General features: G+C 40.3%; 1 protein-coding gene across 1 annotated transcript; it reads left to right on the top strand.

The window, feature by feature from the left end:
• Positions 1–392: 392 nt before the first annotated feature.
• LOC306700405 (uncharacterized protein) lies at positions 393–21,275 on the top strand (the record flags this gene model as incomplete). Its single annotated transcript, XM_079165416.1, has 9 exons — positions 393–679; positions 1,462–1,516; positions 4,683–4,759; positions 4,952–5,086; positions 5,684–5,833; positions 5,959–6,013; positions 6,226–6,406; positions 19,953–20,041; positions 20,490–21,275. 9 exons carry the CDS (start codon positions 393–395, stop codon positions 21,273–21,275), a joined length of 1,815 nt encoding a protein of 604 aa, XP_079021542.1.
• Between the last annotated feature and the right edge of the window lie 913 nt (positions 21,276–22,188).

Below are 22,188 nucleotides of genomic sequence, written 5' to 3'. Positions count from 1 at the left end.
AGTTCGGTGCACACACGAAGCGGATAACTCTGCACCTGTTCCTCCGTAGTGGATTGAGCTTCTGCTAAAATGTGTGGATAGTTTACATTTATAACACCAGGACACTGCAATCGTTTAATGCATGTGCTCATAGTTTTTAAATTATATTCAGTTACCTTCTATTTATTAGCCTTTTGCCCCTGAACGCTTCATCTGTGTCCCAACTGCTGTCGTCGTGGAAGATCTGCGTGCCGCTTCAGCCCTACTCAACTCTAAACATTTGGCCAGGATGGAGCAGCTCTAATGTAATTATAATGGCCTATGAGCTTTTGTCTCGCAATTGGGATCAACCTGTTTATTATAACAAAGATCTCTCTCTTCGTCGCGCGCCAGCCTGCTTTTTACGCACAACGATGGGCTCGGAGAAGCCAAACTTTCTATCACAGCCGGTCGTGAAGAACGTTTTCATGTACCGAAACGGCGACCCTTACTACGACGCTCGCCGGATTGTGATAAACGAAAAGAGGGTGGCCAACTTCGAGACTTTGTTGAGAGAGGTGACCGGCGGCATTCAAGCCCCGTTTGGAGCGGTGAGAAACATCTACACACCGAGAGGAGGTCACAAGGTGGACTGCTTGGAGAGCCTGCAGAGCGGGCAGCAGTACGTCGCTGCTGGGAGGGAGCGATTCAAAAGACTTGAGTAAGACTAACTAACGTTTGGGTTAACTATTTTTTGAATGAGTTTCTCACAGTGTCTAATCCTAAATAATATATACACATGCATAAATACTGTTGTTTTGCATACATACAACTGCAGGTGTCGAAAGACTAACTTTAAAACCACGACTCTGGCCCAGTGCTGAGTCACAGCATGGGGCAGATGAGATCAACACTCCAGAGAAGTGTGCTCCGCTCTGGCCTAAAAATAAGTGGACTTATACTGCAGATAATGAGATTTGTGCAGCAAGTTATTTGTAGAATGCAGTGGTGAAGAAGCTAAGTGGGAAGGTATTCTGAAGCCAAGACGTGTGTGTACTGTCACTGTGTCACCATGTCAGGGAAAGTTGTGGGTTTTGTATACATTATCTGCTGCAGAACTGGATGTACAGTGCACCGAGTCACCATCCTGTCGTTCCTCTCACTGCATGGTGTTGCTTCAATACCCAGAGGAATTGTGTGGAAAATCAGATCTCAAGAGATGATGAATTCAACGAACTGTTTCCTTACAGTTAATGTGTTTGTACATATTGGGCACAATGAGGAGCTACAATACTTTTACCTGGCCGCAAAGCTAACAGCAGAGGAAACCCAAGATGATGGATATATCATACTATAAATGAACATGTCAGCATATTTCCATCCCTGATTCATATAATATTTAGAAATAATCTTAGTTTGTGAGTTACAGAATACCCCTGTCGAAAAATCAGATAGCTGTGTATGTTTAATTGAGACACATTTCCCTTTATGTTTTGTCTGTAGTTACCTACAGATTGGTTCCAGAAGGAAGAAGATGATGCAGACTCTTCCAATGCAGGTAAGGCAAAAGTGTTAAATCAAGCATGCCTTCTTTCATTTGATCAGAAAGTCAGTCAAGAAAGGTAATATGTAGTAAACTGCATTAAGTAAAGTAGTGAAGTATAGCTGTAGCAAATTGCAATGTGTTAGCGTGTGTGCATTTGCTTAACTTGGCCCCAGTTTTATACAGATGAATTCATCCAGATCATTTAGGAACGGTTCCTAGTTAAATGTTTAAGTGTCATAAGAGTGAAGTGTAGTACGAGAAAAGTACTTTCTGTATCTGTATGTTCTTTGGCCTCATATAAACACAATCTGCAGAAATGGAACCTGCTTACATAATTTACATTCTCTAGTCAATCACTCAGAGTCTTGTAGTGCAGTAAGTCCCTACATGCACTTGCCAGAGAAGATCCTCAGGTTCCACTCTACCTCCTTTAGTTTTAGCAGTAAGAAGATCTAGAAGCATCATTTGACTGAGTCTGTCAGTCACTTGATAACTCACTCAATCGCTGCGGATTGGACAACATCTACACAGTGAGGCAGTATCCCAGTATCTGTACTAAGTCTTTGCCAGACACAAAAACACAACCCTCATGTTTTTCCCCCAAATATCCAGCTGTGTAAGCTCAGTTAACGTTTAGCCACATGAGAATGAATACCTTAATCATAGACACACTTTCTAAATTGTTACTTTATTCCATTATTATTTATTCATTTATTTTTTGTTTGGAGATTAATGAAACCCTACAATGGCTGTGTTTTTCAAGACAGGGTTTAGTTACTGAATCCTTACATAATCCAACTTTTTGAAATGAAACTGCCACTAAATGCAAGATACATGAGGATTTGTCACAGTGTAACGGTTTTAGAAAGATCATTTCAGCAAGGTGTTATGTTTAGCATTCCTCTCTATTGTTCACTGTGAATAATCACTTTGTTGTTGTCTCAATGGCCATGCATTATTGATTTATGGATCATAATCATCCCTCCTTTCAATGCATCTTTAATCACCAGCTATGAAGTCTCAGCCAGGACAAGAGCAGCTCAAAACCTGGTTCAAGGGTGTATTGTTTCTATTTTGACAGTCAACTGCAGGTCTTCTTCCAAATGTGTATTTTTTTCTCCCCCATAATAAAATCGCATAATGGCGAATGACACAACAAATAAATAAGGGCAAACGTTTTTGATGCTGATTGTAATCAGAGTCATTGAAACACAAGGTCTTTCTCTAGGATACTACAAGTGTGCTGCCCGTATTTCTCTTTGACCACATACAGCATTAGCTGTGTGTGGCCTGCCTCTCTCTACTGTACAAGGTAATCAAACAAATAGAATCAGGAACTGATTGGGAACTGATTTCGTCTTTTCACCGGCTATTTCAATTTAAATAAGCTTTTGTTTTTCAGCTATATAAGCTCATTAATCACAGATATCCTCAAGGGGTTGATGTTGCTGTTGTGATTACGTGGCGAGCATAAAAAGAGTCAAGTTCTTTGACGAGGACCCTGCCCGCCCCCACTACCCCACTTTACCTGCCTGATTGTGTCGATTAATGATGAGAACTCTTAGCCGGCTGGATGGTTGGCAAGTTTGTTTCTTGTCCTTATTGATTTTGAAGCATTATAGGAAGGGCTCATTATAGGAAGGTCACTGCTTCAGATGTAACATTCTGTATGTGGCTCATTATGACCCCAGCTTGTGACAATAGTCCCTGTTATGAAGAAATTCTTCCTTTTTATATTGCACATACAAGATCTTCTATTGTTCTTACGTTCCCTTTTACCTTGAAATGCCTCTCTTTATTGCTCTATGTTTGATTAGGTGGCCTTGAGAGGACCCACTTCAAGCAGTGCTCAAGCCTGCTGGTTGCAGTAAACAGTGATACTGGTAGATTGCTGGAGTGTTTAAGTGAGAGGAGAATCATAGTGATATCCACCTCCAGTCAAGTCCTGGTTATTCACAAAATAATAATAAAATTTGCTTTGAAATTAAATGGTGTTTCCTCTGTCTGGGTTTCCTGTTAATGGTTACTGCTTAGCACTAACAGTACAACAAGCTTTTGGCCAAACCTAATTTGTACATGTACACTAAAATGAGCTGAGGTGACATTTCCTTCCTGCTCTACATTTAAAAGACAAACCTACAAATCTACAAGCTTGGATTGGTTACTAGCTATGAGGTTTCTTCTAGTCTCTGTGGTTTGTAGTACACATACAAGAGCAATGGTTAAAATGGAAGTGCAGTTGCATTTTTTAACAATGGCATTTTATTAATTTTTAACAATCTTTGTTATAAGAACCTCTCTTTGCTATTATGCAAAGTGTCCGTGTCGTGACCTTATGCCCTGTTACAGGTATACCTCTGAATGTGTCCTACACCTTTCTTTTAATGAAGTAAGTTACTACTCCTGGCCTTCACATCTCTGTTGCCAGGGTGCTCCTACAGGCCCCCAGAAGACTTTCAATATACCTTCTTCCTTATCTCTCTCTCTCTCTCTCTGCCTCTCAGAGGATCCAGATCTCAGTGTCACAGTGGGTTACCGGGTGTTATGGGACAGGACCTGCAGTGCTCACTCTATGCAATCTCACAACCTCATAGGATTTCAGAAGGCTCATTCTTCTGCTGTCACAGAGACGAGAGGCAGATTATTTTTAGTGTGTACAATAGCGCTTTCTTTTTTTGCTGTCAGGGGGAAAAGCTTTTGAAGTTCCACGATCTTGGTTTTTGGTGCCGTTTATCTCTCGCAACAAAGAAAAAAAGATGCCAAACAGTTAAAGAAGTGGATCGGTCACATTGTTTTGTGAATAAACATATTATTATATACAATTATGATACAGGAAACTGTTGCCACTCCTGGTGGCTCTGGTTCTAAAAGCAGTTCTGACTCTAGAGGACATTCAGTATTAGCCCTGTGCTGGTCCCTAAAGCAAAAGTCCCCAAAGTTTGCAATGGTCTGTTGTTCTGAGTCTCCACTGGGAAACAGGTGCTGTCCTTTAATCCCAACTGGACACACTGATCTGCTAACAAGCTTTCAAAGCAGTCTTAGGTATATCCATATACACACACACACACACACACGTTTCTCTGTTAGTCTCATTGCCCATACCAGATGTAGCTGTGTGCCACCAAATCTTAATTGATCTCTGAGCAGCTGTATGTTTGACATATTTCACCCTTTGCAGGCCAAACCACTGCCACCGAATCGAATCATTGTGTCAGCTCGATTTCTGAAACCCATCAAGGAGCCGTGTACAATTTTGTAAGTTAAATTTCCCCAATTTCCCACCAACCGTTCCCCACTGTTTTTATTTTGCCTTCAACGTTTTCAGATTGATTAGATATACATGAAACCCTGATTTTGCCTGTTTACATATACTCAGAGGGATATACTTGACAAAGGAAACTATCTCAGTGTGTATTTGCTTCAGCCCTGTATATTTTCTCTACTTAGTGTGGTAGCAAATGGCGATGTCTTACACCCGGCCATGAGGGTGTTGATCCACCAGAGGATGCTCAGCCAGTTTGAAAGAATACTAGAGATGATCACAGAGAAGATGGGTTTGAGAGTCCTCGGGGGTGTCCGAAGGTAGGCCCACACCTCAAAAATGCTCACACGTTTTACATGGACTGTATTCTTCCCCCTACATCATGGTATCACTTCTGTTTTGCCAAAGGTACACGATGCAGCATTGTCAGTTGCTGATTGTAAACAAACAGTATTGAAAGTTGGCTCCTCCTTCGTGGCTCAACGAGCCAGAGAGAGAGGCAGCACAGTCGTGGTCAAGGGAGCTAGTGCGCAAATGAAGAGAGAGAGCTGCATTACATTCTAAAGCATTTTTCTTTTTTTAGGAAAACTGCATATTTTACCTTCAACAAAATAATCATATTATATCAGATTATCTCATAAGATTGTATAGCACTTTGCTGTGGACATTTGCATATTAAAAAATATATTTTCAGGTTACTAATTTTAACATGGATGTTTTGAATACCTTTCTTCTCTTGTGGTACATAAACACTGTATGTTGACTCACAAAACCAACATGTGTTTGTTTTAATAAATGACCATATGATGATTAAAGGAGGAGTTTCTTTACTTTACTTTAGTGCGTCTTGTTTTTACAAACTGGTACAAACACATGATGGACACTGTGGGGCTTTTGACGTTGTTTCTGTTTGCCAGTCTCTACACCTATGAAGGCCACCAGGTGACTGATGGGAATCAACTGGAGAGCAGTCAGCTGTATGTTGCTGTGGGAAGAGAAAGGTTTAAGAAGCTGCCCTACAGTGATCTTCTCTTTACAAAACCCAGGGGGACAAGGAGAGTCAATGGGTAAGTAATCCAGTTTAAGAACATTTTCAATTTAATGTGGTTATTTTCCTTCTCAAACCTATTATATTAACTGCAAACCCTCTCTGTCATGTATTTATGTTAATACAAAATTGTTTTGTTCACAGAATGAAAGCTTACTCGCTACCACCTATCTACAGATTCTCCAAGCAAAATGGAAATGTAAGAATTACACGTGCCTTTGACATCATTTATTTTGTTTAGTTTCAAATTGGAAATCAGAAATTCAACATTTTCATAGCCGGCATACTTGACGTTGCTTATATAAACCAGCTTGCACAGAGACAATTAGCACAGATTTAAATTTGAGTTTATTGTCGGTCATGTTTTCCACAAGTTTCTCATCAATTGAACTAGACTTGTATTTCCTCCAGAGTAAGTCTATGGTCAGATGCAGTGATAGTGGTGATGGAAACTCTAAGGCCTCTCCTCCAAGCCACAATAGCAGCAAGGATCGCCTGTCCTCCATCGTCAGAGAGATCTCTCAGGCCAGACTCATGTCCCTCAGGAAGAAGAGGAGTGGACAAAGCATGACCCTCGGCATCTCCGATAATGGTAATGCAGAAACAAATCCAACGGTATGAAAAGGAATACTGATGCAAATGCAGTGTGGTGGACGTGGCTTTGGCTCGACAGCACCACATTCAAAATTAGAAGATAGTACTGTAGCTCCAGTGTATTTCGATGAAAAAATTACATTTTTTGGTTTGTCGCGCCGCCCGTCCGGTACATTCTTGTGAACGCGATCTCTCTGAAACCCCTGAATTTCTTCAAATTTGGCGCAAACATTCTGGCGTCTGAGGCGACTTACCCCATGCTGGCACACTGGAAGTGATGTGTGTTATGTCTGGGGCAGGAAGTGGGAAACTCTCCCTTATTTGTACGGCAAGACTTGAAGCTTGCGCTCCTGGGGGGGCTTACATGTGTGGTTGCATGTGCTTGTGCAATCAAGAAGATGAGTGCCTGGCTTTAGACACTTCTCCCAAGAATGTCACATACCATAAGAGCTGCCTTTTAAAATCGGTATGTCTGAGTTGTCTTCTCCCACACTTTATTTCCATAAACATGTGCACAAACAGGGCTTGTATACAGTTAAGGTAATTTGATATCCACATGATGTAATGCATGGCTTTTTAAATCTTATGTAACCTGCTGCACCATTAAATGCCCACATAGTGGCGCTGTTGCTCTGCAGAGAAGTAGAGCCAGACATATTGAAAGTAGGTCTTGCATGATGACATTAACTACTATTACAAGAAACACATTACGTCATCTTCTGGGCTTGAGATATTTCAGTGTTATAATTTCGTACAGAAACTCGTTTTACTTCTAAATATTAAGATGTTTTGTTGCTCTGGGTCCCTTCAGATGTTTTCCATGAATAGTATATACATTGTAGATATATATACAGATGTATACATTGTGAGAAGGAGTTGAGAGTTTTCCTTTTCTTTTTAAAAACAAAATATTACAGTAAAAGGGATTTTCTGCAGACTGCTGCTGACCTTGTTATAACTCCTACTGCGGTACGAACCACCATTACGTCATCTCTGGCTCATGATAGATGTTGCCTGTTTGCTACTCTGGCAGGAGTCTTGACAGCTGAAGCCCAAAGGAGCGTGGAGAATTGTGTCTGTGGTTCAGGGGAGCTGGCATTTTGCATCAAGAGAGGGATCAGGAATGTGTGTGCGTTCGTCTTTGTCTGCATTTGAAACCTGTAATGTCACCCTCAAAATCCTCCGAGCATCAGATTGTGTGGCATGTCATATTTTACAGGGTAGAGAAAACATGTTGCATTATTGGTCCCCTTCGGTGACATTGAGCAAAGATTAAATTAACAGACAGACAGCTCGGAAAACAAGATCAGGCATCAGAAAAGGGTCTTTGAAAGGCTTGGAGAGCGTATCGTATTTCCGTGCACCGTTCACTGTTTGACCTATAAAGTATTTTTTTCAAATGCGTCATGTTTACAAGAAACAATATTTATTTATTTATTTGTCTGGCTTGGTAGCTAGGTGTAGTCCATGTGATGCAGTCTTTGCATGGCAGTTGGTTTGTCTCTGTCCATGGTGCTGAACAGACCTTTTGCAAGATTCAGCAGGTTGAGGTTTCCTAAAGGAATCTCCTCTATGTCGTCGTCTTTTCTCCCAAGGCAAACCAATGCTAAGATGTTATTGGTGCATTTGGCTTCTCAAAAGCAAACAAGAGTTGAAATCATTGTTGCCCATTGGCTCACCAAAAAACAAATTATTGATGTACCCATTAACTTTTACATTGAGTGTTGCGTTCCTGTTGGTCCAGTTTAGCTTCTCAATAGCGACGCAGTGTTCGTATCCCCTTTGTTTCACGATTCACAGCAGCACAGGTGTGTTTGGTGTCCCTTTGGGAAATCCTGCCCTGGCTGGGTATCAGGTAAACACATCCCATTTTGGTGCCAAACGGAACACAGCCAAACAAATTGCTGACTGGCAGAGGCTCTGGAAAGAACACAGCATGAAACCCACACTTCACATATCTGGTGTGCTGGAACATTGGAATGAAAACAAAAGATTATTATAAAGGTGTCATTGCATTATCAATGTTTTTTTTTGTGAGAGAGGGAGGGGTGGGAAAATATAGAGAGATGTAATGCTTTAAAAGAAGCAAATGATAGAGAGAGAAGACAAATGAGAGAGAGTGACCTCATAACTCGAGATTCTCCCTCTGTTCTGTGCGGACTCTTGTTGTGACAGGGAGGTTAGTTTTTTGTGTGTGTCAGTACGCCAGTCTCCATTATTCACTGTCTATCAGCTGCTGGAAGCCAGACTGAAGATAACTCCAGCAGTGTCTGTCTGCCGTATTGTAAAGCTTCTGACTTTTTTTGCTTCATCAGAGTGAACACAGTGGTGAGTGACAGCAAAGAACAAGGGGGGGAGGCAGTGCGACAACTCATGCAGCAAAGGTCACGGAATGAATCTGAACAATAACAAAGACATGTGGCCTAAAAGACTTCACCAACAAGACACATTGCCTGTCCTACGCTTCACCCAACAGAGTTATATTTTATGGCAGCCATTTTAAATTAAGGACAATGATTTGTCCAATTCAGCCAGTAATCAAAAACCCATTCATGTTCAGGTTGTACATATAACAAGTCAACAGTTTTTGCTAACCTCAAAATAGAAATAGGACGTTTATCAGTGTTCTCGTTATGGTTCTCGGCCTTGGTGAGCAGTTCAGTTAATGTTTCCCTTGAGAAGAGAGGAGGGAAGATGAGAAGTAAAGAGAGAAGCAGCAGGAATGGGAAAACAGAGAAGAATAAAAGATAGTAGAACAAGGAACTCATGTGTTTTGGACAGGGGAGGGGAGATAGGATGTAATGAGAAGGGAGGATAAAAGAGAAAGGTTGAAGGAGAGGGAATAAAGGGTTAAGATGATGGAGGCAGGAGAACATTATGAGGAAGGAGAAAAGAAGAGAAAGAAAAGGTGACAGGTAGAATCAAATAGTGAGTAACCCGAGATGGTGGAGCATATGCATTGAGTGGAGGAAAAACGATAGAGGTAAAGGGATGGGGTGGGTTTGGAATAATTGTCTTTCATTTGGATAATCTCTCCATTTAGAGTCATCAAAGCAGCATTTTACTTGTCCCTGCCCCTTGCTGGGACCAAATTGCCGCTCTGAAAATCAACAAAGGAGCCTTGCACTTCAAGAAGGACGGACAGACAGAAAGGTATGGACAAGTGAAATGGAAGGGGAAGAAAGAGGGAAAGCACAACAGAAGGGGTAGATGAAGGGGGTCGACTGATTATCTGGACTCTTACATGGATTGTATGTGCCTATGTGCATGCATTAGTAAGGGGGCTTTCTGATTTGCAAAACTCCTTTTCAAGTCTACTCAGACCATGATTGGTATCTGCCAAAATAAGCAAATTGCCCCTCTTTACATAATGGCAGGAATTAGGCCAATAACTCCACAGCATTGATATTTGACATACAGGTGCTGCTTTAAAACACATTACAGTGCAGTGTGAGTTGTGGCACAGATAACCTTGTTTTTATTTAATATGATCAAATTGAACAATAAATCATGAGGATATTTTGAAACACAATGCAGCCAATACAGTCAACATACAACACAATGCAGTGCTTTTTCGCATTTTGTGTTAGTAATGGATGCAGAGATGCACACACTTAAGGCTAAAAGAGTGTTGGAATAATATTTCCTTCGGGGCTAATGATACATTGGATAAGGTGATTGACTTGTATTACCTGTGAAAACACACTCTATGGACATTTTTGATGGTATCTTTATTTGAGCTGTTCTTTAATTGTTAAGAAAAACAAGTTTATTCAATGGAAGAAAAGTCTTCCAACTCGTACGAACACATAGGTCGTTTGCTCATACACTTTAACACAACCTACAGGAGCTTCTCTTCAATTTGCTCCCCTACTGGTGGCAGGAGATTAACATGTCCTCTTAACTTAACGTAACGGTTGCAGTTTGAAACCTGTGGTTAACGATGCAAAGCAGTCACAGTTTGGTTAGGTGTAGGCAACAAAACTACTTAGTTATGTTTTTGTAAAAGGGATTTGGGTTAAAAGGCTATGTTTGCTGTTCAAATTAAGTTAAGTAAGTAAGTAAGTTAACCTACGTTAATGCAATGTAATGCAAGTCATGTGCGTTACGTAGGTTAACCTACATATGAAAGTCAAATAACTCAATGTTGACTTTTGGTTTCACATGAGAGACGAACAGCGGTCCCCTGTGATTGTTTCACCCGTCCATCCATCATTACCCCCACCCTATGCAGACTTTATCGTTTTTTATACTGCGTCACCGGACATCTTCTTTTGCTCCCGTCATAATTGCCACAGCCGTTAAAGGTCTACACCTAAGAATAAATGTAATTATGGGTCGTAATCAGGTGCTTGTACAAACGACCTATGAGTTCATTTTTTTGCAGAAGGACAGAGTTGAAAAGAACAAATGATTCAACAATCTTCCCTTCTTTATTTTATTTTATTTTGGAATCTCAATTGTGAAGTCTCAGTACCTCAGTAAGGTTCATCTTGCCTTTTTGTTTCCTATCTCTTAAGTCTGGTGATGGTGAGTTCCAAACGACTTGAGTAACTCTACCCAAGTTGCATTGAAATATCAAGAGAATCCACTTTACACATAACGTTATGTTCTGAGTAGCCAGCTGTCTCCTTTTCATGAACAAGGTTGCATCCTTTAATGTAGCAGGAGCCAATTCAATTCATGCCACACAATAGGTACACATTATGTCCATTCCATTTTTGTTGAAGGGACTTTAATTTGAAGTCAAGGAGGTTTTGAAGTATTTTTCAGAATACCTAATTTCCAAAACTCTAAATGGAAATATTCTTGGTATTATTTGCACGTTGAATATGAGAGGAATTCATATTGCTGCATATGTGAGTGTGTCTGTGTGTTTATGCGTGCCTTTACACATGCACAAGCCATCCATGCCAGATCAACTTTTTGCCTCTGGTGTCATAAAATGTGATGCTGCCTTGGGGAATTAGCTCTGTTAGAATGTGTATCTATAACGCCTGTCAGAGTGAAATAGGGTTCAAAACAGCATTGGGAGGCAGGAGACATGTACATAAAGAGGCTGTGTGTCTGAAATTGTGTGTCTGTGTCAAAAAAAAGAGAGGCTCAGCAGCAAAGGATGAGAGATGGCAACATTTGCCAAGTTCTTAGAAAGTGTGGTGTGTGTGAGCACTGCGTTAAAAGTATGTATGCGTAGGTTATGTGCATGACTGTTTTTATGTGCACACGCTTGCGTGTCAGATTTCAGACAACATGGCCATCCTTTCCAATTCCCTACTCAATTCTTCTTCTCCTTTCATCTCTCCCTTTTCACTACAGCTCAAAAAGGTTCTTCATGACCCTTTGATGCAGGATTACTGGATTAAAGTGCAGAGTAGCTGTACTAATCTGCCACATAATCTGTTAACAAGTGTTGCAGCTGTGACATACAACAGTGAGGGTTGTGACACGTAAATTATAGGGTTAGGGAAACGTGTGACACTTTCAATGAAAAACAAGTCTTAATTTCTCTCACTTGTAATCTAGCCTGCTTTGCCTGTTTTTAAATGTTTCTGAGGTTTAGCTAGTCTCACATCTGGAGGAGCTGTGATAGGAACATCAGCATTTGCAGGATTTGTATCAGCCTAAGACAGTGAAACAGCGTGGCAAGAGTAAATATGACATTTGTGGAGATCTTAAATTTACATCATTTGTTGGAGCTGTGTTGCCTCAGCAACATGCATTTTGTTAATCACTGTTGGTTATAATGCATTAATACACACACTTTCAAATGTTTTACATTTCACTCATTTATAATTTTTAATCCAAATAAGAAAGTTTAGGGTGCAAAGAGAACATGAAAACATATTGCAAAAAAAAAAAAAAAAATCCCTTCACAATATCAATTTTAGGTGATACATGGGGAAAAGTTACTAAAAGTTATTGGTTGGTAAAACATTTGCATATAAATGAGTTGTGTTTTAAAGCATGCAATCGTGTTTTTCTTGTGTTAGGAAAAATAAATATGTTTTATATTTGGTCATATTACACTGATTAGACAGAAGCCATTCAAAATAAACCTTTCATGTGATGAAGACACAAAGTGAGAGAACAAGTTCCATGAGTTATTAAAATATTTAACTGAAGCTGCGACCTTTATGAATATGACTCTGTCTGTGTAACTGCAACATTGTTAAGCAGCACTTTCCTCTGATTAAATGTCAAACTTTCTAAGCACAGGGCTGCACTTAACTTTAGATGAGAGGCAAAATTCACTCCAGTGATAGGGTGTTTATTTATTCAGATGCATCGTGGAAACGATGAATGTACATTATGTTATAGTCTATAAGTACTTTAAATTACCCCTATATGTCCTATTACTGCTGTATAAACAAGGGCCAGTTACTTCCGGGACCCCTTCGAGTAAGCCTGAGGCCTGCTGGGGAGAAGAAGACAGAGAGACTACAGACCACCAAGCAGGATCTGGAGGGATACATCAAATTCCAGCTTAGGGACAACCAAAGGGAGAGCCCCCTAGATCATCAGGGCATGTACCTCGCTCACCCGAGCAATCCTCACAGTTTAGCACCACTCCAAATGGTCTGAAGTCAAAGGTGGTAGAGATAGCAAGATCTGCAATCTGCACCTGGACCAAACTCCGTACCCTATAGGGTAACTGCCCCAGGCTCCTGAAGTTTTTGTGGAAGCTGATGGATGTTGAAATCCCAATCGATCCCATGAGCGTGGAGCAGAACGGACACCGGCTTCATTCCGAAGGACAAAGACTCCCACAACATCAGCCAGTTCAGAGGTTTGGCCATGCTAAACTTGGAAGGGAAGATATTCTTCTCTGTGATGGCAAACAACTACATCAACACCAGTTGTTAGAAGGCAAGCGTTTCAGGGTTCCTGGCTGCATGGAGCCACTCGGCCATGATCTGGGAACAAAATCAAGAAAGCCCAGCGCAGCAAATCAGATCCCGGCGTTATTTGGTTGGATCTCGTAAATGCCTACTGGTCTGTTCCCGACCAGCTCATCACTTTTGCTTCTTACTTCATGAAAGCATCTCACTTCTTACATGTACCATTATGCATCTAGAGATGAGTAGCAAAGTACTTTAACAACTTCCATGTCTGCTATACAACTCAGGAGATCTCAACTTGTTTGCACCAGCTGGAGAAAGGTAAAGCAATGGGTTGCTCGATCTCTCGCATCCTTTTAACAGCAGTTCAGTTAATCCTGATTGGTGAAAGAAACATTGTCCGAAGAGTCAGATCCCAGTCCGGTCAATGACTCCTGGCCCTACATAGCTGAATCAATGATGTTACCATCTTCCCTCAGACACCAGCACCTCCAGACTCCTGAAAAGGCTATAGGAGCTGCTACTATGGGCCAGGATGAAAATAAAATCAGACCCGCAGTCTCTCAATCCGGAAAGAAGTAAGGAACGAGAACTTCTCCCTCTTAGTTGCTATTGACAATTTCCAGTTTTGTGTGGTCCAACCTGGGACCAACCTGTGCAAAGTCTTGGAATGCTTAGCAAACCTGTCCATTGCTGCCTCATGCCAGCTCTTGGACATTCTAAGCAAGATTGACCAAAGCTTCTTACTGGGGAAATTCAAGATCTGATGTTACCTCTTTTTTATCAACGTCTGATGCAGCCCCTGAAGTTGTGCAACATCACCTCAACAACAGCTCTGAATATGGATTCAAAAGCTTGTAAATGGCTTGGCATTCCTTTATGTCTTTCTAACACGGCACTGTTTGGGAAGAATACCCTGAAGATTCCACTAAAATGCATTATCTTTGGCTACAAACAGGAGAAGGTGAGGCTTGTGTTCGAGCTGAGGGACTCACCTGACCTGTCTGTCCAAAACATCATCGCCAGAGTTTGCACAGGATGCAAGTGGAATGTGATGCAGACAGTAAACCAGGCAATCAATTAACTGAAACGCCAGGAGATTGTTGGATTGAAGCCAGGCAGGGCCGGTTTTGGAGTGGAAATGGCAGCCAAGATATGGTCCAAAGCCACAATAAAGGATGAACAATCGAGGCTGTGTGCCATCAGCAGCAAGGTAGATGGACAACATGGGAGGTTGTGATTAACAGAGCAGTGATTTGAGCGTATATGTGGGGGACACTCCAAGCGTCTGTCATTTGAAAAGCTTCCTCCAGAGCCACACAACTAATGTTTTGTAGTGCTCAATGACAAGTTAATTGAAATTCATGTGTTAAAATGATGGCATCCCTCTTAAATACAGTTGTTGTGATGACTTTTGAGTCCCACATTTAGCATCTACAAAGCATTACCATTGCACATATGATAAGGTGGATGTGCTCATTTGTGGTTTGCCGGATCGCTGATTGCTTAACATGCATCACTTTTACCCTAAAGATTCTCGTGATTCCGATACTGTATGCTATTTAGCCATGTACACTTATGAATAACATTCAAATATATTATGTGAATGCATGAGAGAGAGAAACAGATGAACACAAATATTGTGCAGTCATCAGCTTTAACACTATGTAGCTGGATTGCTTTCCTTTGTGTCACATCACTATATACCCAATACCAACTAGGTCTTTCTCATGTTGGCCACGGCCGTACCATCATTAAATGTTTTAACAAGACTCGGGCCAGTGGCTGGAGCACACTTGCTGAGTGGCAACATTTTATAATTACCATTTAGAGTTACTACCCATGTTGTTTTACACCCCACCATAACTCAGCCATGTGCTGAGTGGGTTAAATCAGCTGGGTGTAAATAAGCAATACAATCTACCGTATGGTGATATACAGGGAGTGTTGTGTGAAGTGATTTAGGTACATTAAGTAGTAAGTCAAGTGTTTATTTAACACTGCAGAGCTACTGAAAGTAGAATTGGCTTGTGGAGGCCATGTCAACAACTTGTTCCTGCCTTGGTTTATGAGCACAAATACTGTCACGAGCTGTGGTTGTGGACCCAAATCACAGACAAGAGAAAATAAAGTGAAAAGGTTTATTTACAGGGGATAATGGGTGGTGATACTCGGCAGAGCAAGGCAGGAAGTGGAATGCACTGGCAGGGCAGGCAGGCTTGGGAACCAGAGAGTATGATCCACTGTGGACACAGGAAGACAAGGTAAAGGCCGGTAAGAGATAACAGTAGGAATGAATTCAGAATACAAAATACCGAGCGGCCGAGAACGACTAATTATCACTGTGGTTGCAACAACGATCTGGCGATGAGTCGATGGAAAGCCGGGGTAGATATGCTGTTGAGTAGATGAGTTGATGGAAGGCAGCTGGGTCGACTGGACAGGTGAAGTGAATGAGTAGTAATCAGGAGGGAGCCGGGAGGAGACCAGGTACAAGACACGCCCACATAACGCACACAGAGACAGACGGAAGGAAAACAAGAGACACAGGGGTAGAGGGAAACAGGAGACACTGTGTAGTAAAACAGTGATTTGTATTAGAACTACAACCTCTGCCATTTAGGGATTGATTTTTCAGAAGTGGCATTGAAATAAAGATTATATACTGTTCCTCATCCTAAAAAAAACAAAAACTGTATCCCAGTTTCAATCATTCCCATTCACTTGTTCACTCAGAGAATGGAGAATCCTTGACCTTTTTTGTCGCCATCCAATGCTCCCAAGATTTAAATCAACAGCGCAAACACACATGCTCCTCAAAGAAAGGAGAATCCTTCCTTTTCAGTCGCCGTCAAAGCTCCTATACGCTACAGTTACATGACAGTCGTTCTTTGTTGCTAATACCCTTATTTTGAAAAGACATGCAATGAGTGTGTATTGTCACGCAAAAATAAAGCCAGGGGGTCGTTGTTTGAGACTTAGTGCCATTGACCAAGCTGCGTTATTTGATGCATTAGTGTGAGAATGTGTTGACAGCATTACTATGGTTCCCTTGACAAAAGGCCAATGTGATTTTTCCATTGGATTTGGAATTATTGCAGAAAATAAGCTCTGTGGTAAACAAACGTTTATGGCACTTGCACATTTTGTTCAGCAAGATGATCTACACTAATTAACACCACTTTTATAATTTTGGAAGCTTGAATTATAATAAGCATCAATAAAGGGCAAAGGTTAGATTATAAACGTACTACACACTAGTCTCATGATGTAACCTCGCCACCACTAGCTAATGGTGGACTACTGTTTGGCTCATTTAGCAACTTGTTAGGCCGCCCTCACACCATATAACACAAGATTGTGCACAAAAGCATGGCATCAACAGTACTATATTTTGACATTTTGAGCTGAAAACTCTCACTGATATGGTTTTCTGGAAGACTAAGAAGAGCTTTATTCAGTTCAATAGGTTTTCCCAGAAGTGCCACAGCACTGAGAACATCTTGACATGTTGAAAATTACATAACATTTTCTAGAGAAACTGGAGTAATGATTTGCAGAACATTAAAGGAAAGGTTTATTCGCTGCTGTTAAAAGCAACATATACATCCTCAATAAACCTATTTGCGGTTCCCGTTGCCATGAAATATGAAATGGGTTCATGCCCTTGTCTGCAACATGTTTCCTGTAGAGTTAAGAATGTGATTTTACTGTTTGGATTGTAGTGGAAAAGCTTTTCAACATGATATTAGACCCTGCAAGACTCTGCTGGACATGTTTGCTCCCTCCAACTGTTCAGTAGAGGACTGAAGAATACGCCGATGTAATGCACATCAACATTGTGTCATTGGCTGATGATTGACAACAATCGATGCACCTGTTTGCTTACACTGTGCTAGGAATTTAAAAAATAAAAAGCTCTATTGTTGACAATGTAGCTCAGATTCAGGGTTCGTCTGAGCACAGGGAACCATGTGGGATGTTTCTGCTGTGATATTTATTAATTGAGTTGATGAATAGAAATCATACATACAGTATTTTGTCGAATAGTATTTACATCGTGTTACCTAGTGTGAACTGCACACTTGATTCCCCCAGTGTGTTAGGGTTGCCGGTATTGGATGATGAAATGGAAACACAGAACAAAGCAATGCTGCACAATATAACTCTAAGCGTGGACACAGAGATCAGATCAACTGGGTTTTTTTTTTTTTTCAACATACAAACCAGTTCCTTAAAACTAAAATCTGCAGCAGTACGGCAGAATATGTGTGGTAGTAAAGAAAGAGAAATAGTTTGTTTTTAGAGATGTGAGAGGTTGTTGTAGCTGCTATTACTTCATCTTTAGTTGTGTGATTGCAGTGCGGTGCAGTTATTACATTTCCCTGGAACAACATTCTTTTATAACTTTACCTTTCATGACGATGGCAGCTGGAGACGTTAATATGAGTAATTATACACACTTACAGTTGCATCCTCGTTTTGCATCACACTGATGGATGAGATGTAGCACTACTTTAGAAGTGTGGGTGTGCTCTGCCGAAGTTTGTTTGACAATTGTGTGTAAGGGAAAGAAGGAGTGTGTGTGTTTGCCTGGCTATGAAAGAAAAAAAGAGACAGACAGACACATATTCAGATTTACACACACACAGACACACACACACACACACACTGTAAAGTAATTTCACAACACCAGAACCTAAATCTACTGGATTTAATGAAGAGCAAGAAAGGGAGGTTCTAAATATTGTGGTTAATTTGATTTAGCATTTTCATGAGCCGGTGCCTCATCCTCAAATCATGTTAAGATGTTTAGAGTCGTTGCGGCTCATCCACTGCTTACTGCTTACACTCAATTGCTTGGCCCTCGCTGTTAATGAATGCGGGCAATTTCCATAAAATATTCTTAAAGAGGTCCGATATTATTACCATAACGTTTCATCTCCCACCATAGCTAAACTTCAATCAGTTTTGCATTTGAAATGCATTAACTGTCTCCATAAACTCTTCTAATCTCTACCCGAGTCATTTTTCTTCTTTAACTGGTATGTGTAGAAAGGGAAAATAATATTAAAGACATTAATTACACAGTTTTTTCCCCACTCTTTTGCTGCTTATTTTTGATTGGGAATTTCAGTCGCATCCATTGTTTCACAACAAGTGTGTAATTATGTTGTTTATCAGAGCGTATAGTTGTATTCCGCTTATGATGTTTAGGGTTAATTACTTCAAGCCCTTTGATGCACAGGCTCACACGAAAACTGAAAAGAAAAAGTAATAATTTTGATTGCTTCAATGGAAATGAGTGTGTAGCTATTGAGTTGTGATGTCTTCATTTAAACACCAAAATCCACGACATCACTATGTGGTTGTTTAGGCAGTACATGATGACAGCTGATTCCTTTGGGGGACTGGGCAATATGTTCTTGTCTTGCAGACCGCTATTACAGCAAATATACATATTTATTTTTTCTTGTGTCCAATCTGCTCTCCTAATGTACTTTTTCAGTCTGTCTGACACATCTTGTCTTGGAACAATGTTGATAAGAATATAGGAAATTAAAAAAAGCTTTCGCAGACGAAACAATGGATTTCTCCATATTAAAAAGTAATGATGGGGCCCATTTCTTCTTTCAAATCAATGTTGACTGCCTACTCTTAAAGTGAAAGCCAGTGTTGTGGATAAACAGCAACACTGGTTGTGAGGACTTGAAGGAACTCTTTTAATGTTTGTGTGTTACATCTACCTTAACGGGGATTATTAGGACGATTGCTGCGGTGGTGATAATTATAACGATGATGAAGATGATCTAGTTCTGAATCTTCTCACAACCTTGAACTGCCTCGTCGTACTCATCCCCTCCCCCCCGTGAGTGTTTCCTGGCTCTCTCTGCCACACTTCCAACGTCTGGGCAAGTTGTTTACTTGGCTGAGATGGTCTTGGGTGTTTTTCTTCTCCTCCACCAGGTGTCAGTCTTGTTCTGTGTTTTGGTCATGAAAGACTGAAAACATACTGTGGTATAACAGATGTATCATTTCAATAACTGGATGATGAATAAAAGCTCCCTTACTTATAGGAGTGTTTTTGGGGGGATTTCTGGAATGATGTAATCGGCTCTGACTGGGCTTAGGGTCCTGAAAAGTATTCAGCAATATTCCTTATATTAAACCTGTAAAATTGCACGAGGGGATGGAAAACAAAATACTTAACAAGAGTGCCATGATTCGGAATTAACCAGCGCATAGCCTATTTGGGTTTTTTTTTTATGTTAAATTCATGTTGAGATGTGCAGAGTCACTTGCTGCATTTAATCATTTTGACCTTCTACAAAACAGAATGTTGAATCAAAATATGATTCATGTCTTTGACGCATTTCATAGCATTTTATTACCTCCGTCTCTGTTTTGTCTGATATGGCCATAGAGAAGTCTCTTTAAGCCTATGTGAGATATAATAAATGTTGATGTATTTACACCAGGCTGACACCCATAATCATCCTTCTTGTTATATTGCCCCTAATAAGCCAATTCAGGGCACAATATCAGATATTTGGATGAGACAAAGAGGTTTCTCTATCCCATAAAGTCACACTGAAACCTACTTTATTCAATCCCTTTTTTTAAACAGATAAGCCCACATTTCTCTTCAGCTTTTTGCAAACAGTGTGCTCAGGTAATATAATTGTGTTTTCTTTCTATTACCAGATGACCTGGAATCAAAGGCTGATGATGGGAACACGGAGGACAAGACCCCCCAAGACCAGCCAGCTGAGGAGGTAGAGACAAGCAGCACTGTATATAATAATCTATTACAGGAGCAAGTAATGGCATCTTTGTAAAGAGGTGAAGGTGTACACTCGGTTTTGTAGCGTGTTACCCAAAGAATGATGATGAGTCTGCTCCAGTTTTGAAGATGCTGATGTTCACATTATTATCTATTTCACCTACTTTTACTTTGCTTTAAGATACATCATTCATATAATGAGCATGTAAGGCATAATTTGTATTCATATTTGCTATACCATTACTTTTCTTGATTGACAGGCCATTAAAAGGGTTTTGAAAAAACACATAGTGCTTTGGCTCCTCTTGATTTGTATAGCAAATAATAGGGATATCTCTTTCTTACAGGAAAGCGTATGTCACAGGGGGAATGATTGTAACAATGCAATTACATGGTATGCCTGTTTAAATATTTAGAGCCACAGTATAAATTGTTTCTGTGGTATTATTGCATTACAGAATTCTGCAGATGATGCTACAAAAGCCGCAGAGGAGAATGGTGAAACGGCAGGAGATAAGGAGGAGGCTGTTGCTGAAAACACCACAGAAGAAGACGCTTCCACTAATAAAGATGAAATGAAGGAAAGCCAGGAAAGAATTGGTGAAAAAGAAGGAGGGGAAGATAAGGAGGAAAATACCGAGATAAATGATGAAAAAGAGGGAGCAACAGCGGGATTTGAGGAGAAGGAGGAGGCGGTAAAAAAAGAAGTACAGGAGGTGGTCACAGATGAGAGTAAGGAGGAGGTTAAATGTGAGGAGCAGGGGTCCAGCAGTAGCAACAGTGATATGACCCAGGACAGTAAAGAGAAAGAGGATGGAGGCCATACATCTTCTGAGGGCGAAACGGATGAGCGAGACAGAAATATAGAAGAAGAGGAGCAAGATAAAGACAGTGAAAAGGGGGAGAAAAGCAGTGAGGACAAAGTTAATGATGAAGACATGGGGGAAGAACAGAAAGAGACAGAAAACAGCAGTGACCAGGGAAAGACTCATTCAGGTAACGAGACAAAAGAGAACGACAGCGGCAGAAATAGCGGTAGTGAAAGTAACCATGATGAAGATGTGAGCAAAACAAAAGAGGGAGCTACCAAGGAGGCAGGAGAAGAAAAGAGAGACGTGAATGGAGAGGTGAGTGGAGAAGATGATGAAGTGGAAAGTGGAACAGATTTGGACACTGTCGAGAATTCAGCCAAAGATGCCGCACCAAGTGGAGAGAAAAGGGTGGATGATGATGAAGATAAATAAGATAATAACAGGAAATAAGGATGAGGGAAAAAAAGAGAAAGTCGTTGGATGAGCGGTGCTGCAAATAGTAAGCAATACTTTACGATACTATTTTAAAATAATGAAGGTGACAGAGCAAAGAAAAAGCAAGTTTTACTCAACGGCCATGTGGAGTCAGCACTGAAAAGTAAACCGGGTCCCAAATGTCAAGAAAGCAAGAGAAGCTTTGACAGCTTAATGACGTCGGGTACAGAAACACCAGCACAATTTCAGGTATATATTCAAAAGCTATTATTCAAAACATTATTCATAACTATCATGTCAGAAACGAGCAAAACAAATGAAAGCTTATATATTCTTATTTTTAATTAAGACATACTGTCACCTTGTGGGCTGCTTTATCGTTTCAGTATACACTGTCTGTGAGCACTGTAGTGAGTGATGCTGGGAAATTGAAATATAATTAGTCATACAATGTTTAATAAATATATAATTTTTTTTTTTTTAACAGGTATGATTATACTAGTTGATTGTTTTTAAGATGCTTTTTGTAAGTATGGTATAATTTGCTCTATTTCCCAAAACAAGTAACACAAATGAACTTTTGTAAGTACAATAAGCTGTGTGTACTATTGTAAGCATACTGTATGCGTCTGCATGTTATTCCAAATCATAGTCCTTCATTAGGTTGTCATTACGTCTTAAGATATCTGTTTATTTATGTCTATCTCCTACCATACATACGTATAAAAGAGAAAAGTGAGGCACCTTTAAAGGATGCTTTAATAATACAGACTTTGCTCGCTGTCACTTCATTATAATCATGTGTAATCAAATTTGTCAAAAAATAATAAACAAGAATGCTTAAGAGTGGATCTGATCATTATTGACTTTACTATAGACAATGTTTGTCAAATTGGACAATCTATATGAA

This window comes from Pholis gunnellus, assembly GCF_910591455.1.
Source record: "Pholis gunnellus genome assembly, chromosome: 8".
Taxonomy (NCBI): Eukaryota; Metazoa; Chordata; class Actinopteri; order Perciformes; family Pholidae; genus Pholis; species Pholis gunnellus.
Note: the sequence above shows the minus strand (reverse complement) of the source record. Positions and strands in the feature narration are given on the sequence as shown.